Source organism: Cheilinus undulatus, linkage group 10, assembly GCF_018320785.1.
Source record: "Cheilinus undulatus linkage group 10, ASM1832078v1, whole genome shotgun sequence".
Classification (NCBI taxonomy): Eukaryota; Metazoa; Chordata; class Actinopteri; order Labriformes; family Labridae; genus Cheilinus; species Cheilinus undulatus.
The window spans coordinates 22,133,517-22,147,727 of record NC_054874.1 but is presented as its reverse complement, the minus strand read 5'-3'; the positions used below and the strand labels follow the sequence as shown (position 1 = coordinate 22,147,727).

At 38.1% G+C, this 14,211-nt stretch overlaps 1 protein-coding gene across 2 annotated transcripts in view; it reads right to left on the bottom strand.

Annotated features, from left to right (window-relative positions):
• Positions 1-14,211, bottom strand: part of gabrb2a (gamma-aminobutyric acid type A receptor subunit beta2a) — a 66,002-nt gene that overhangs the window by 33,974 nt on the left and 17,817 nt on the right. For both annotated transcript variants that reach the window (XM_041797382.1, XM_041797384.1), the window contains exon 4: positions 2,787-3,007. In XM_041797382.1, coding sequence (XP_041653316.1) covers positions 2,787-3,007 — 221 coding nt within the window. The remainder of the gene's footprint in view (positions 1-2,786; positions 3,008-14,211) is intronic.

Sequence of the window (14,211 nt, the reverse complement as noted above, 5' to 3'; positions counted from 1 at the left end):
TTGCTTTGTGTAAATGAAATGATGAGCTCTGCTAGGCCAGAGCAAAGACTGATGAAATAACCGCAACGTTTCTGTTACTTGTAGATTTGCATTAGCCTGGATCTTTAGCGATGAAATATTTTTGTATTAGGGCTGTCAAGATTAATCACATTAATTGTGAATAACTATGATCCACAATTAATGCACTAAACTATTTTTTATTGTGATTCATCAAAAGCTTTGTTGCCTCTTTCAACAAGCTTTGGTTAAGCCACGTCAGCATCTCCCTGCAGCCTCAGTGATGTAAAATAAGTCCACTGCTGCTTTTTAATGTCTTATTGCAGTTTTAAAAACTGACAGACAGCTCAGTGGACAAGTCAAAAATCATCTAAACCATGTGTTATCAAGTATTTACATTTTTACTGTCTAAGTTAAGTTAAGTTTAAGTTCTTTTTCCATGGTTTAGTTCATGTTAAAATTGTGGATCTTCTACTAAAAAGCTGGTCTGTGGCCAAACTGGGAGTCTATTCTCAGCTTAAGACAGTAGAAAAATCCAAAATGACACAAAAACAGTTTTTAATGCCAAGTAGTGGAATTTCAAAGCACCAAAAAATACAACAGTGTGATTAGTTGCAAATTAACTCAGAAATCCTGAGATTTATTGCAATTTTAAAAATGTAATCTTTTGACAGCCCTAGTTCCTATTAGGGCTGGGAAATTTACTGAAAATTAGTTTAAATCATAATATGGACTGCTGCAATTTTGAAATCCCAGAAGTTGCAATATTTCTTAACCTGAAATTTGTGTCAAAATACTGGTATACATTTTCTTCTTCTTTGCAGCAGAGATGTTATGCATTACATACATATAATGCAATCATTCAAGACCCATTTTTAAAAAATGGTCTACAAAAAAACCCTACTTTCTTCATTTTTGTACATTTTTTGTATTAAATATGAATATGACATAAAATTGATCAATCCCTTCAATACAAAAATTCATATCCAATTTACAAAACAAGTCAAAATCATAACAATAAGATATTTGTTCAAAATTGTTAAGCCCTAGTTCAATCTAATATTGTGTTAGTTGTAACATAGAATGATTTGTTTCTTGTGTTTGTTAGACACATAAGATGAGGAACTTCAGGAATAATCGAATATCAAATCACAATCACAATATTGGGGGAAAAAAAATCGCAATTAGATTATTTTCCCAAATTGTTCAGCCCTAGTTTGTATCAAACTTTTGGATTCTGGGGACGTTTTCCAATGCAACAGGAATGTTTTTGTTGGAATAAGATATGGGAAGTTTCTGATGATGAGATGAATGCCTCTTTAAATGGGTTGGTCAGATGGATGTCTAGATTGTGGCTGTTGTCTTGGTTGGATCTTGTAATGATATAAACGGTCAGCTAACAAGACTGTCTAGCAATGTACAGTGCTACACTTTATAAACAGTAATTGTGATAATGAGGAGAAAACACATCAAAATTTCAGGGGCAGACTGTCAGACTTTGAACCCTTTAATGGCAATGTGTATTTGTTTGTTAATTTGTTTTTCTGAATTAATTTTGGGGCTTTTATGCCTGTTTATAAAGGAGGACAGTGGACAGAGTCAGAAATAGGGATGAAAAAGAGGGGAATCACATGCAGGACAGGAGCCACAGGCCGGATGTGAACATGGTTGTCCGCATACATGGGGCGCCCTCTCACCTGCGCCCTTATTAATGCCAATGTTAATTTCTTTTCATTTCGAACAGAATCAACTGGTATTGACATTAACATTTTTAACAAATTAACAGTTCATAAAATTATATTTTCGATTCATGTGCCCACCTCTGCTTCTGTCATAGATCCTCTTTTACCTCTTTTTTATTCACTATCTTCTTTCACATTTCATCTTAATGCATACATGTCATGTGTCTTTTTCCCTTTTTAATCAGATGTCAGAATATCTTTATCCCTACAGACAGCAAAAATACACTCACATCATCTAAAACATCCTCATTGTTCAGCAAAGCTTCAATATTTTCGGCAAATTCAGTCAAACCTAACTAGGATAGAAGATTACAAAATATAGTTTGGTATATCTAAGCCTTTATTGCCACTTCCAAATAAAGTCGGATTGAATGAGGATTTGTTTTATCTTAGTTTGAGTGTCATCTTTTTTAATTCCACATGGATTTTTTAAGCAATGTTGCTCCTGCTTTCTGTAATCTCAGCTGTTAACTTAAGACTACTGACATCGATAAGAAGGAAGGCGAAATGTAAGATCCATGTCATAAAATATACAGCTGTTTTCTTTTTTTTTGATAATTTTATGTTGTGTGAAGATTCGCAAGACATCAAGATCAGGTTAATTTAAAAGGCTCAAGTGATTGATCTGATTCAACCAGATTTGTTTCAGTCCCTATGCACCCCTTGCTGCTACCAAGTAGCCCTACCACTACATTTTGCATGTTCACATGGGTAGAGTGCCCCTTTTCTTGTTGGAACAGAAGGGTGGGGTAGGGTGCTCAGAGCTCTTTAAACAGAGATTTGTAAAAAAGAAAGTTATGGGAAATCAAACCAGAATGCCCTGCGAATCATCAGCAAGATGGTTGCTCAAGAGTCAAAGGATGCAAACTAATGAAGTAGTTTCTTTGTAAGTTTGATTTGAAAATCCAGACAGATGACAAATCATGAATTTGAAGGGTCATCCCATTTCGTAGGGGAAGATTTCCCCACTACCCCTGGTGACACTCATCCTGGAGGCAAAGGGGCAAAACAAATGGTCTAAGATATGAGACTGAGCCAAAGTCTTACCTGAGCCCATACAGCACGGTGCCATCAGGGTGCAGACGGATCATCCTGTTCTTGACAGTGACACCATGAACAAAGGACTTCTTGTCATTCAGGAAGTAGGTGTCGGGCACCCACAGCTGATCTGCCACCCGGTTATCCAGAGTCAAATTGTAGGCGATCTCAGAGTAGGACAGACGCTTGTCCCGCCACGCCTGCTGGAAGTACATGGTCAGGGTGTAGTCCTGGAAGACACAAAAGAGGGCAAGGGGGTCATTTAGTGAAGGCAATGCAGTTTATTGATCATCCAGTCAATACTGCTGATGTTGAATATGCTGTAAAGAACGGCAGTCTATTCTGGAAGTGAAAAGCACAGCCTGGCACATAAACACAAGCCACATGGTTTTCTCAGATTCCAAAGGTTAAGTCTCTGTTGTGATACAGGCAAGCAAATGTCAAATTAGATTAACAAATGGCTTAATACCAGTGTTAATTTTGCCGACTAAAACTATGACTAAAAGTGTTCGTCGAAAGCCTTTTTTCCATTACAAAAACTAGACTAAGACTAACAAAATAGATCTGTGATGACTAAAACTGACAAAAACTAAGTTTAGTTTCCGTCAAGATGACTAAAACTAGACTAAAATGTAATGTAGTTTTCGTCAGACATTCAAAATCTGTGAAATTTCTCCACTGTGGGTAAAGCTGTCAAAAAAAACAATGTAAAAACAGGGACCCCAGGTTTGGCAGCGTGCATAGAACACACTACCATGATTTGGTACCAGATTTAGGCAGGAGAATAAGTGCTTGGACTAAAAGCAAAGACTAAAATATGAAGACTTTTTATAGACTAAAACTAGACTAAAATGTTTGGAGTTTTTGTCGAGTAAAACTAGACTGAAACTAAAAAGGGTAGAAATGACTAAAATGTGACTAAAACTAAAATGCATTTCATTTAAAGACTAAGACTAAAATTAAAAATAGTTGCCAAAATTAACACTGCTTAATACTATGTGTTCAGTTAATTCCAGATGTTTGAAAAGCATTCACTGCCACGGAGGAGTATAAAGCCTTTTAAGAGCCTGATAGGCAGACGTCATGTCAGTACACAATTCTTCACCATCATTGGAGTCAGTTAGTAAATTGAACTCTTGCCAGGCCGGTCAGGAGAAGAGCAACGACATCATGTCCACACATACACGATATTTGTATTCGTCCCAAACATTACGGTGTGGAACATTTGGTGCACATAGTCGACATTATGAATATGTCTGAGTGGAGAGTAAACGGCAATCACAGATGATAGTATTCCCCGCCAGTCTTGGTGGCAGGAATGTTCATATCTGTTTGCCAACCCCTCAACAATCAACAAAGAAGTGGAAGAAGCTGGCATACAAAGAAAAAAGTTAGCCTCAGCAGTGATGGCAGCAGAGTTACTAGACCCATCAGCTTCTTATCTCTCACCGATTTCTCTGCAATGTTTTGAAAAAGCCTCTGGTCAAGGACACTAGCATGCTAATACATTTCAAAGGCTACACATAGATGTGTAGAAGTATAGAACAGCATCCGTAATTTCAATGCCCTGATAAGGCTTTGTTTCCACATCCCATCCTGTGTTTTTTTTGTTTTTGTTTTAAGATTTATTTTTGTGCCTTTATTAGATAGAGGAGGACAGTGGATAGACTTAGAAACGGGGCCAAGAGTAGGGGAGAGACATGCTGCAAAGGGCCTCAGGCCGGACTCGAACCCGGGCCTCCTGCGTACATGGGGAGCGCCTTTAACCACCAGGCCACCTGCTCCCCCCATCCTGTGTTTATATCAGCTATCCTGCTGTCCTTTACTGACAAACACAAGCCAGGAGTTTGCTGGTGTTCTCTACCTCCACATATCCATGTATAGCCTTTAATATGCTATTTAATAACAACAATGTGTCACGGCACTGCTTAAATCATATGCATGATTCTAAAATACAAGTAGGCCAATTTTCATTTTTCACATATCTATTTTATCATTTTTCAGGATTAGGCTTTCACTTCTACTTGCATATTGCTGTAAAATCATGCCACATAAATGTATAAATGAAATATGATATGATGATATAAAAAAAGGAAAAAAAAATAGTTTTAATGATCAGTGTTGGTTTATTTTTATATCTGAAAATATGGACCAGTACAGATGTTTGCAATATCAATTTTGCTTTACGCTTATTCCAATAGAGGATTTCTCTCCATGACAGTCTGGCTGCAGACTCTCTCAGTGCTCCTCTTGCAGACAACTACTGTGAGACAATACCTCTATCAGAACAGAAATAGACACTGCAACTATCCAAATATTCAGAGTAAACTTCTGGTTAGGGTTAGGGTAAGGAGTAAAGATACCAAATTTAAAAGTAAAAACCTTACCTGCAAAGCCTGATTACAAAAGGTTTAATAAAGCCCACTGAACAGTCTGCTTACAGGAAAAAAGCTTGTCGTCCATGAAAGCACCTTAACGCAGCTAGCATAGCTAAAGCTAAATTTAGCTAAGCTACATTAGAAACGTGTGTTACGTAGGTTATTTAGCTGTGTAGTCAAAGTGAAAGTTATATTAGCACCATTAGTGTATGCTATGTTTGCTAAAGCAAGTTCAAGGTTAGCTTTGGGATACGTAGCTAATATAACTATGTTAGCATTAGCTACACCTGCCAAAGCTAACATTGCTAAAGCTAAAGTAGCTACATTGACAGACAAAGGCCTTGTTTACACAACGTTTTTCTTCGTTTTCCGTTTTCGTTTCCCAAAAGTTCCACGTTTGAAAACAATCTCCATCTACACGAGAACACAGAAAACAGAAAAATGCCTTAGTAAGGTGATTTACTACACAATAAAACTGTCTCTACAACAAGGACAGTGTTTTTCATGTTTTTGATAATCTGTAACATTTTTATCATACACATGTGCATGAGAGTAGTTCATCACTAAATCCTCATCATCATCACCACCGTAGCATGGTAGCGAAATTTTACAGCACATATAAACACAAAAATGCATTGCAAGACCAGTCTTATTATAACAAAAATACTGTTAAGACGGTTTGATTTCCCAGGGACAAACTTTTCTCCTAAAATCTTTGATTTCTCGTGGATTTTCTCAGAAAGTGCAGCGCTTCCTGCTTTTAGCGCAGCAAAAGAATGATAGCCTTTTCAGAACAATATTTCTACCTCCCCCTTTTCAATTTTATCTGCTTCTTGGAAGTGATTAACTATCTTTTTTAAGTAAACACGGAAGCTCTAATCCTGTCTCCTCCATCAGCTGTACATTGATATGTAGCCGGTGGAGGAGGAGACAGGGGAGTCACAATACAATATAATAACTTTATTTATCCCCGAAGGGTAATTCAATAAGTTATTAAAACTAAAAACAAAACAAAAAAAGATAAAGTCTAAATCATTTCTAAGAAGCAGACATATAGGAAAATAGAAATATCTTTCTAAAAAAAAAGGCTCCAGCTGTGCTCATGTGCAGTGCCATGCTTTATGAGAAGCTGAATTTGTCAGTGGGGAATTAATTATTCTCAGTGGATATCTACATTATAACAAGACTGATCTAGGAAAGCATTTTTGTGTTAATATGAGCCGTGAAATATCTCTGCCTCACTACGATGGTGATGACGGTGATTATCATGATGATCGATAAAAAAGGTAAAAGTAATCATTTCCAAAATTAATAGCATGACTTTATCTAAAGAAAATGGCACTGATAGCCCTCTAAATGAGAATAATGCGTCCCCTTTTCTCAGTCCAGTTGTCTGTGACATGACAAGCAGTAAACTACATCACGGCTCGAGCTACCACAGCTGGGTCCAGTGTGCTGCGACACTTGTGCTTGACAGCTGATTGCAGCCGTACTGCGCATGTGCGTTTTCAGTAAGTGTCGTTTTCCCTGTTTACACGGAGACGGAGACGGGGGCGTTTTGGAAAACTTCCACTCTGGAGCCCGTTTCCAGAAAGTTTCGTTTTCAGGCACCAAAACGGCATTGCCGTGTAAACGGACAGCCAAAACGCTACAAAGCTTTTGCATTTTCACTCCATAACGTCGTGTAAACAGGGCAATAGTAACATTCACTACATACAGTAGCTAGCATATTTTGGTTAGTTTTAGCTAAAGGTAATGAAGCAAAGGCCAGCCAACATTTGAGTAACTGCTTCCAAAATGGGTCTATACCGTAATTTAATCCTGGATTAGACCTCTGACCCGGTTTTCTGTTCTATGTACGAAATGTTGCTTAATCTGTGATATTTGCAATGTAGTTTTTTTTTTTTTTCATGAATGATGGACCAAGCGTGATTCTCAGTCAGGCTCATCCTCATTGATTATTTCCGTTGCAATACAAAACAATTTAGCATATTCTATAAATGTTCGCAGTGAATAAAATGCAACGGACTCAGTATGCAAGGTTCGAGTGAGTTATGTTTTCAGATTATGGATCTGAAAAAACCACAATCCAAAAATAATGGACTCAGTGTGCAAAGACCTTAAGAGATTGTCTTTTGTCTTCCACATGCCTCTTCTTTTGGTACCATTATGAATTTTTAAAAAAAATATTTAAACATGAATGGTGAAAAAGAAAAAAAATCTTGAAATATCTTATTGCATACATGAATGGATGCAAATACTAAACTGAAGTCAATCTGGTATCCGAAAATGGATGTGAATGCAAAATGTAAGCAAGTTTATAGCCATCTCTGTTTCATGTTTGATCATGAAAAATAATTGTTTCTTCAAGTAGTGATTTGATGTATCCCTTCTTCTACCATATAAACACTGATGAATAATCAAGTTAGTATTGACTCTCCATGGCTATGTCAACAGGGTGAGAGGTACAGGCCCTCATTACCAGAAAATGTATTTTAAATAATTTCAAATATTTTGAATTATCAATCATTAGTAAAAAGACTCAACTGGATATCTTTAACAAGCCTGTTTTGTCCAACACTAAAGCATCAAGAAAGACTGATACCATGGCTGTAGAACAAATAGCAACTTCATCATTATTGGCATATGAGCATTAAAGGGATATTTCAGCATTTTTAAAGTTGAGTCATATGAGGTATGAAGCGCTAGAAGTGACATTAGCCTCCACTGAGCATTGCTCCGTCATCAAGGAATTTCTGGTTGTGCTTGCCTGGAAGCTAGGCTGTACAGCATAACAGATGGGTACAGTTTCTCCCAGGAATTTAGCAAGTTTTTTTCATAAAAATGGGCCATAAAACAATGTTGGCTCTTATATAAGCACTATCAATAATTTGAAGCATTTTATTTTATATCCAGTTAGCCTATATGTTTTTGTCAGTATTTCGCAGTACAGGAAAACTTAACCGGAAGCCAAAGCCTGCATTGAAAAAAAAAAAAAAAAGTGACAAAAAACACAGGATTTCTGGGTAGAAATAAAATGTTTCAGAAGTTTCCAATAGTACATGCGTTTGAGCCAACATTGTTTTGTGACCCTTTTTTTTTTTTACAGAAAACTCACTAAATTCCCAGGAGAAACTATACCCATCTGTTACACTGTATAGCTGTATATCTTCCTGGCTGGTACAACCAGCGAGTTCTTTTTAAAGGGGCAAAGCTCACTGATATCGCTAGAGGCTCATGTCACTACTATTACTATATACCTCATACGACTCAACTTCAAAAATACTGAAATAACCCTTTACAATGAACACATATCCCTATTCTGAACTTAATAAAGTAAATACAAAATGTTATTTATATGAGCAATCAATGTTTCCCACTAGGCATGTGTACATTTAAACTGTTGAATGGAGTTCTAATAATGGTTATGCTTTTACACCATTTTTATGCGGTCAGATGATTCAGATGTTAATTGCCTGTATTAAAGTTGATTAAACCACTGCATCTGTTTAGATAGCTTCTATTTTTATGTCACAATATATATGGCAGGAAAAAAGATATCACAATGCCAGTTTATTCCAGTAACATCCAGGCCTACTAGACAGTGTCGACTAAATCTTTCAGCTGGTATTATGAGTGTGTGTATATTCACTCCTGGGGATCATGTCAAGCATAAGCACTGTGTCATCTGAGTGTGACTCTATAGACGCCTCACAGCACGATGTATGGACTCAGCATAAAGAGAAGGTCAGCTAAAAGGTCGTCAGTGTTATGAAAGGCCATGCTGTGTAACAGAGAACATGGCGGCTGGGGATGTGGGGTTAATATTCAACTCTCCTCGCTTAATTTCCAAACTGAACCAGAGGGGAACTTTCTCAGCTGGCTGAGTATTGTCTCACGCTAAAAATATCCACTGCTTCCACTCGAACGGACCAAGACACTCTCAGCAAACAGCCAGTAGATTTGTTCCCTGTCTGTCTCTGCTCACTCTTCTTCTTGCGCCTAATAAATCACCAAACTGCAGAGATTTGAGATTTTTATCATGCATCCATACAGTACAGACTGTTTTCTACACCTTCTCAGAGATGTAGCAGTAAACCGTATCTCCTCTCCTCTCCGTCTTTTCTCTGCTTCTCACTCTTAAAAAAGACTTACACCCACACAGCCTCAATAAAACACAGCACTGCAGTTGGATCTGCTCTGTTGCAGTGTATTGCAGTGCAATCGATGAGTAGGAAAACAAATTAAAAAATACGGCCTGTGAAATGAGGCCCTTGAGCTTTTACTCGAAGCAGCCATCATTGCTACTTTTATCACCATGTTTCTACGTATCCCGAGTCTTTTTTTGTTGTTTTTTTTTTCATCATGACTCTGCAAAGCAATCCCTGCTCTCTCTCTCCAAGTCTTATCACTGAGTGCATGCAGTGTGCGCGCCACCAAAGCGCTGCGTAAAAAGGGCATCTAAAAATACATGAGCTGCTGCCATGTTGATTTTTTCAGGAGTGAAAAGTCAAGTGAGGACGGCCGCGTCCTTATCCTGTTTTACAAGAGCTCCCAGTGAACCCTTTCTCTCACACTCACTCCCTCTCTGTCTCATTATCAGTCCGTCGGTCGGATGTCTCTATCACCTTTGGGATCGTTAGCTGCCGCCTGCAGGCTCAGCATACCTCACCCACCGAGGCAGCTTCTCCTGCGATACGTCTCCATCTTCCCTGACATGATTGGCCGTGCTGATGAAGGAACACTCTGAGCAGGAATCATCTGAGGGGAAGTTACTGCAACCCTCTCTCTGACTAAATGAGAAAACTGAAGCTAACTATATTAACTGCAGCCCCGTGGTAACAATCTAAGCAACGTGATTGTGTTGGAGCAGAAATTATTCAGCAACATGGAGGCACAGACTCACACCAACAATCACTGTGAGTGGTTCTCTCTGCTCTGATTTTAGGGAAATTGGACCCAAACGTCCTCTGACATTTTGATAAATGTGGTTGCAAGGAAGCATGAGTGTATCTGGTGTGTCATCGACACATTTTCAACTTCTGATTTTCACAGTCATAGCTTTAAATTAGCATTTTAACACAATACGGTGAATTTTTGAGCTGCATCATATGTTTAGAATCACAGTAAAACGAATTGAGTTTTTAATTTTGTATGTAAGTGAGGAGTATCTATCGCAATTTTTCAAAAGACTTAAAAAACACGAATACGTCATTAATTGGCTTAAACACAAAAAGCAGCAAAATTTTGCATTTATGAAGCCGAAACTGCAAAATGTAACTGAATTTCTATTCAGGATAATTTCTTATCAAAGGAAATCCTCAGCAGGCATTTATTCAAATTATCTGAAATTGTCATTACAGGAGAATTGATTTAATAAAATGTATGCATGCTTGACCACTAAGGACAGTATATTTTCAACAATAATTGAATTATATTTTCATTAATTCAAAAATTAGGCATGATTGCAGTAAAACACCAGAAAAAATATCAATAATTCGTCTTAACATTGAAAAAGTTAGCAGGTCAAATGAAGCCAAACTGGTACCTGATGTAGAGCCGTTTGAAAGCCCAAAGAACCAGCTCTTCTTGGTGAGCTTAGTCAAATGACAGTGGACCACTAAAAAGGGCCTAAATTCCCTGTAAACAAAGTTGGGTGCTTTTTTTTGGGGGGGTGGGGGGATCCAATATAATGACAGGTAGGTTCAGGGCTAACAGACAAACCCAGTATTTGTCTGTTAGCCCTGATGAAGACCTACTTGGTTGAAATGTGGGCTTTTTATATGATTTGGCCATTTTAACAAATGCTTTTTGAGTATTTCCTTCCTCATTTTATCTTTTTTCATGTTTGGAGTTCTTGCTTTCCTCTTTTTTATATCAAACTATATTTACATTTTCCAAAAATATCACTGTTCAAAATAACACAAGGGGCTTTAAGTTCAGTACACTCTGTCCTTGACCCTTTTATATATAAATGAAAATTACAAAAAGGGAAAACCCTAAGAGACTGCAGAAGAGAGAGAGGAGAGAGCAGGTCGTCTTTCTCCTGACTTATTAGCTGCACTGCTAACTTTAGCAATGCTAGCTCTCTGTGCCGGTAATGTGCAATACAGCATGTAGACATCAGACAGCAACCTCCATGGTTGAAAAATGAAGCCGAATGCAAAAAACTGCAGTTCCTCAAGCGTAAAAATAAGCGCAAAAATAAGCTGTGAGGATGAGACTGTGGCTCTGTCACTCCTTAAAAATCACACTGGATTCATTCATCATGACAGAGATTTTCGTACAGCAGCTGCCCGAACGTCACAGCTGTGCCAAACTGAAGAGCAACTTTTAATTCATTCTGTGTAAGGTAGCTGTGAGGACAAACTTACGCCTTGATCTGTTATCTTTCCATGGTTGATGTCCACATAATACATGGGCAAATTACAGTGTTTAAAGTGAGGTTATGGTGCGAGAGAGGGAGAGAGAAAGGGGGGGACGTGAGCGAGCAAGAGAGAAGAAAGCAGCAGGTACAGTTTTGAATCATCAGTCACCATCTAAATGACTTGGACTGATGCAAACATTGTGTGCAAAGGCCTTAGGACCCATCTCAGCTCCAGCTCTCTGTGAAGGTTCATCTAAAGTTAGTTTAAGACAGCGTTTCCAGTATGGCGACCCCTGAGATATTGGACTCAAAAGCCTCCTTTATATCACTCAGGTTTCGTGCAATATTTTCTGCATTTTCTGAAGAATTTCCCTACTTCTATAAATCCTCACATCCAAAAGATGATGGATATTCATATCCTTCATTTTGCTGTGCATTAAATTTGTTCCAGCTTCCCTCCAAACATCCTTCCCAGTGCTCTAGGCTGCCCTTCACCATATTTGCAGTTTGTTCTTCCAATTCTGCCATTGTGCTTGTGACTGTACTAATACGCATATGGAATAAAACACAAGCTCAAACTATATACATGGACAGAAAAAACAATCACTGAGCCTATTTTACCCAATGTTTGCCACTTTTAGCCCATTTTTGTCACTTTCTAACCACTTTCAGAATTTTCCACCCATTTTCCCCCTTTTGCCAGTCTTAAACCAGTTTTGCTGCTTCTATCCCATTTTAACTATTTTAACCCATTTTAACACCCTGTAACCAATTCTAACCTCTTTTTTGAACAATTTTGAAAACAAACAACATGCCTGAAACAGATTTCTTCTGATTTCAATCCCCACTTCATGATTCACCGAAGGTGCTTACACATGAATGAAGATACAGCTGAAGGATAACGATGGACAATGGTGAGAAAAAGATACAGTATGAAGTATGGTAAGAGGTGAAACTGATACCAAATTGTGCTAAATATATATCATAGTCCTGCACTTTACCTTTTTATGGACACTTAATATTAAATATCTAATGTATGATTCTTAAGCCATCTATCAGTTATCCTATAATCACTTTATTGTGACACTGTTCTTAACACAGGGCACATGTCATGTTTTGTATCCTGAGTTACCCTGTAATTCTTACCTTCTCTGTCAGTAACTATAATGCATAACGGTAAACATGGCAACAGCAGTAAGCCTTTGCACAGGTGGAGCAGATTTTTAACTTAACATAGCAGGAAAAACATGACTGATAAAATGACTGCTTCTCACAGAGATCACTGATAGTTACCCTGCATGCAAAAAGGCAGGACCCCAAAGCATCTGAATTATTTTTTCATGCACAAATATTGCTTATCACTTTCAAAATTCTTCCTTTCTCATGCTTTTGTGCATGCACCAATTCTCGTCATGCACATTTGGGTGTATCAGAGTATAGAGAGGCACATCTCCTGCACAGAGAACACCTGGGCCGGCACGCTGCCTCCTGGCTGTGCTGTGAAATGGCAGCATAATTATGGCCTCACAGATGGTGCTGCTTACCAACGCTCGGACATCACTTGAGCTCAGAGAAGGACACAAAATACAGCTGCATCGTACCACTATCTCTCTTAGTACAGTCAGAGTTATTGACAAACAGACCTGATTTACAGCTGAAAGACTGTAAAGATACAAAGATTATTCCAGCTTTTAATGTAGTTCATTATTCTGGTGCTGTATGGAGACAGCAGGAAATAAAGACATCCATCTGTTTGTTGTGTTTTAGGTCAAGGGGGGCTGGAGCCAATCCAAGCTGTACAACCAGGACTGGCTCTCTGGTCACAGGGCTGACATATAAACAAACATCCCGTCACTCTCATCCTTTCTGACAATGCATGCCTTGTTAACATGAGGTTTTTCAGTAGAATTTGGCCTTTCATCTGCATCAAAACAGCATTTAAGGTAATTGAAAACTATGGGAAACTCTTTCAGGGTGAAGATTTTTAGAAACTCTGTCTACAATGTTTCTGTGTAGATGGGGAAAACAGCGATTTGGGCTTTTAATGTGACACTGTGCAGTGTTTGTCTCCTGATAATGTCATTCATGTGCCATGGGATGACTTTCGTTTACACGGGACTGGCTGACATAGCTAAACTGGACTTTATACGTGCTTTCACATACAGAGTTATTTTCCCACTATGTTGATGAACAGAGACAGACATACGGGAAAGGGGCCATAGGTCAGGCCTGCCATCTGCTTGGAAGACTAGCTTCTGTGCATGGGATGCGACCTTACCGCTAGGCCATTGTTGGCCAGAAGACGGCGGTTTAAGTCAACAGGATTATTTTTGAAAAAAGTGAAGATAAGGCATAAAATCATAATCACAATCATTTTGATTGATGGTTAGACCCTTATTGTTCAACAATTACTCATTGCTTTTTTAGCAGCTTAACACATGCATTTGTCAAACATAAACACTCTGAGAACTTTGAAAAGTGAACAATGAATAAAAATAAATAAGTAAAAACACACTTTACATTACTTTCATAGCCAAAATATTACAACAAATGCTGAAACATTTACCACAGGACAAAACCAGCTGTCAAAACATGCTGCAGGGTAATTGTTAAATCTCTACTATCTTGTCTTTGTGATCTTGAAGCCAACATTGATATTGAAATTGAAACTTGATTAATTGCAAAGCTA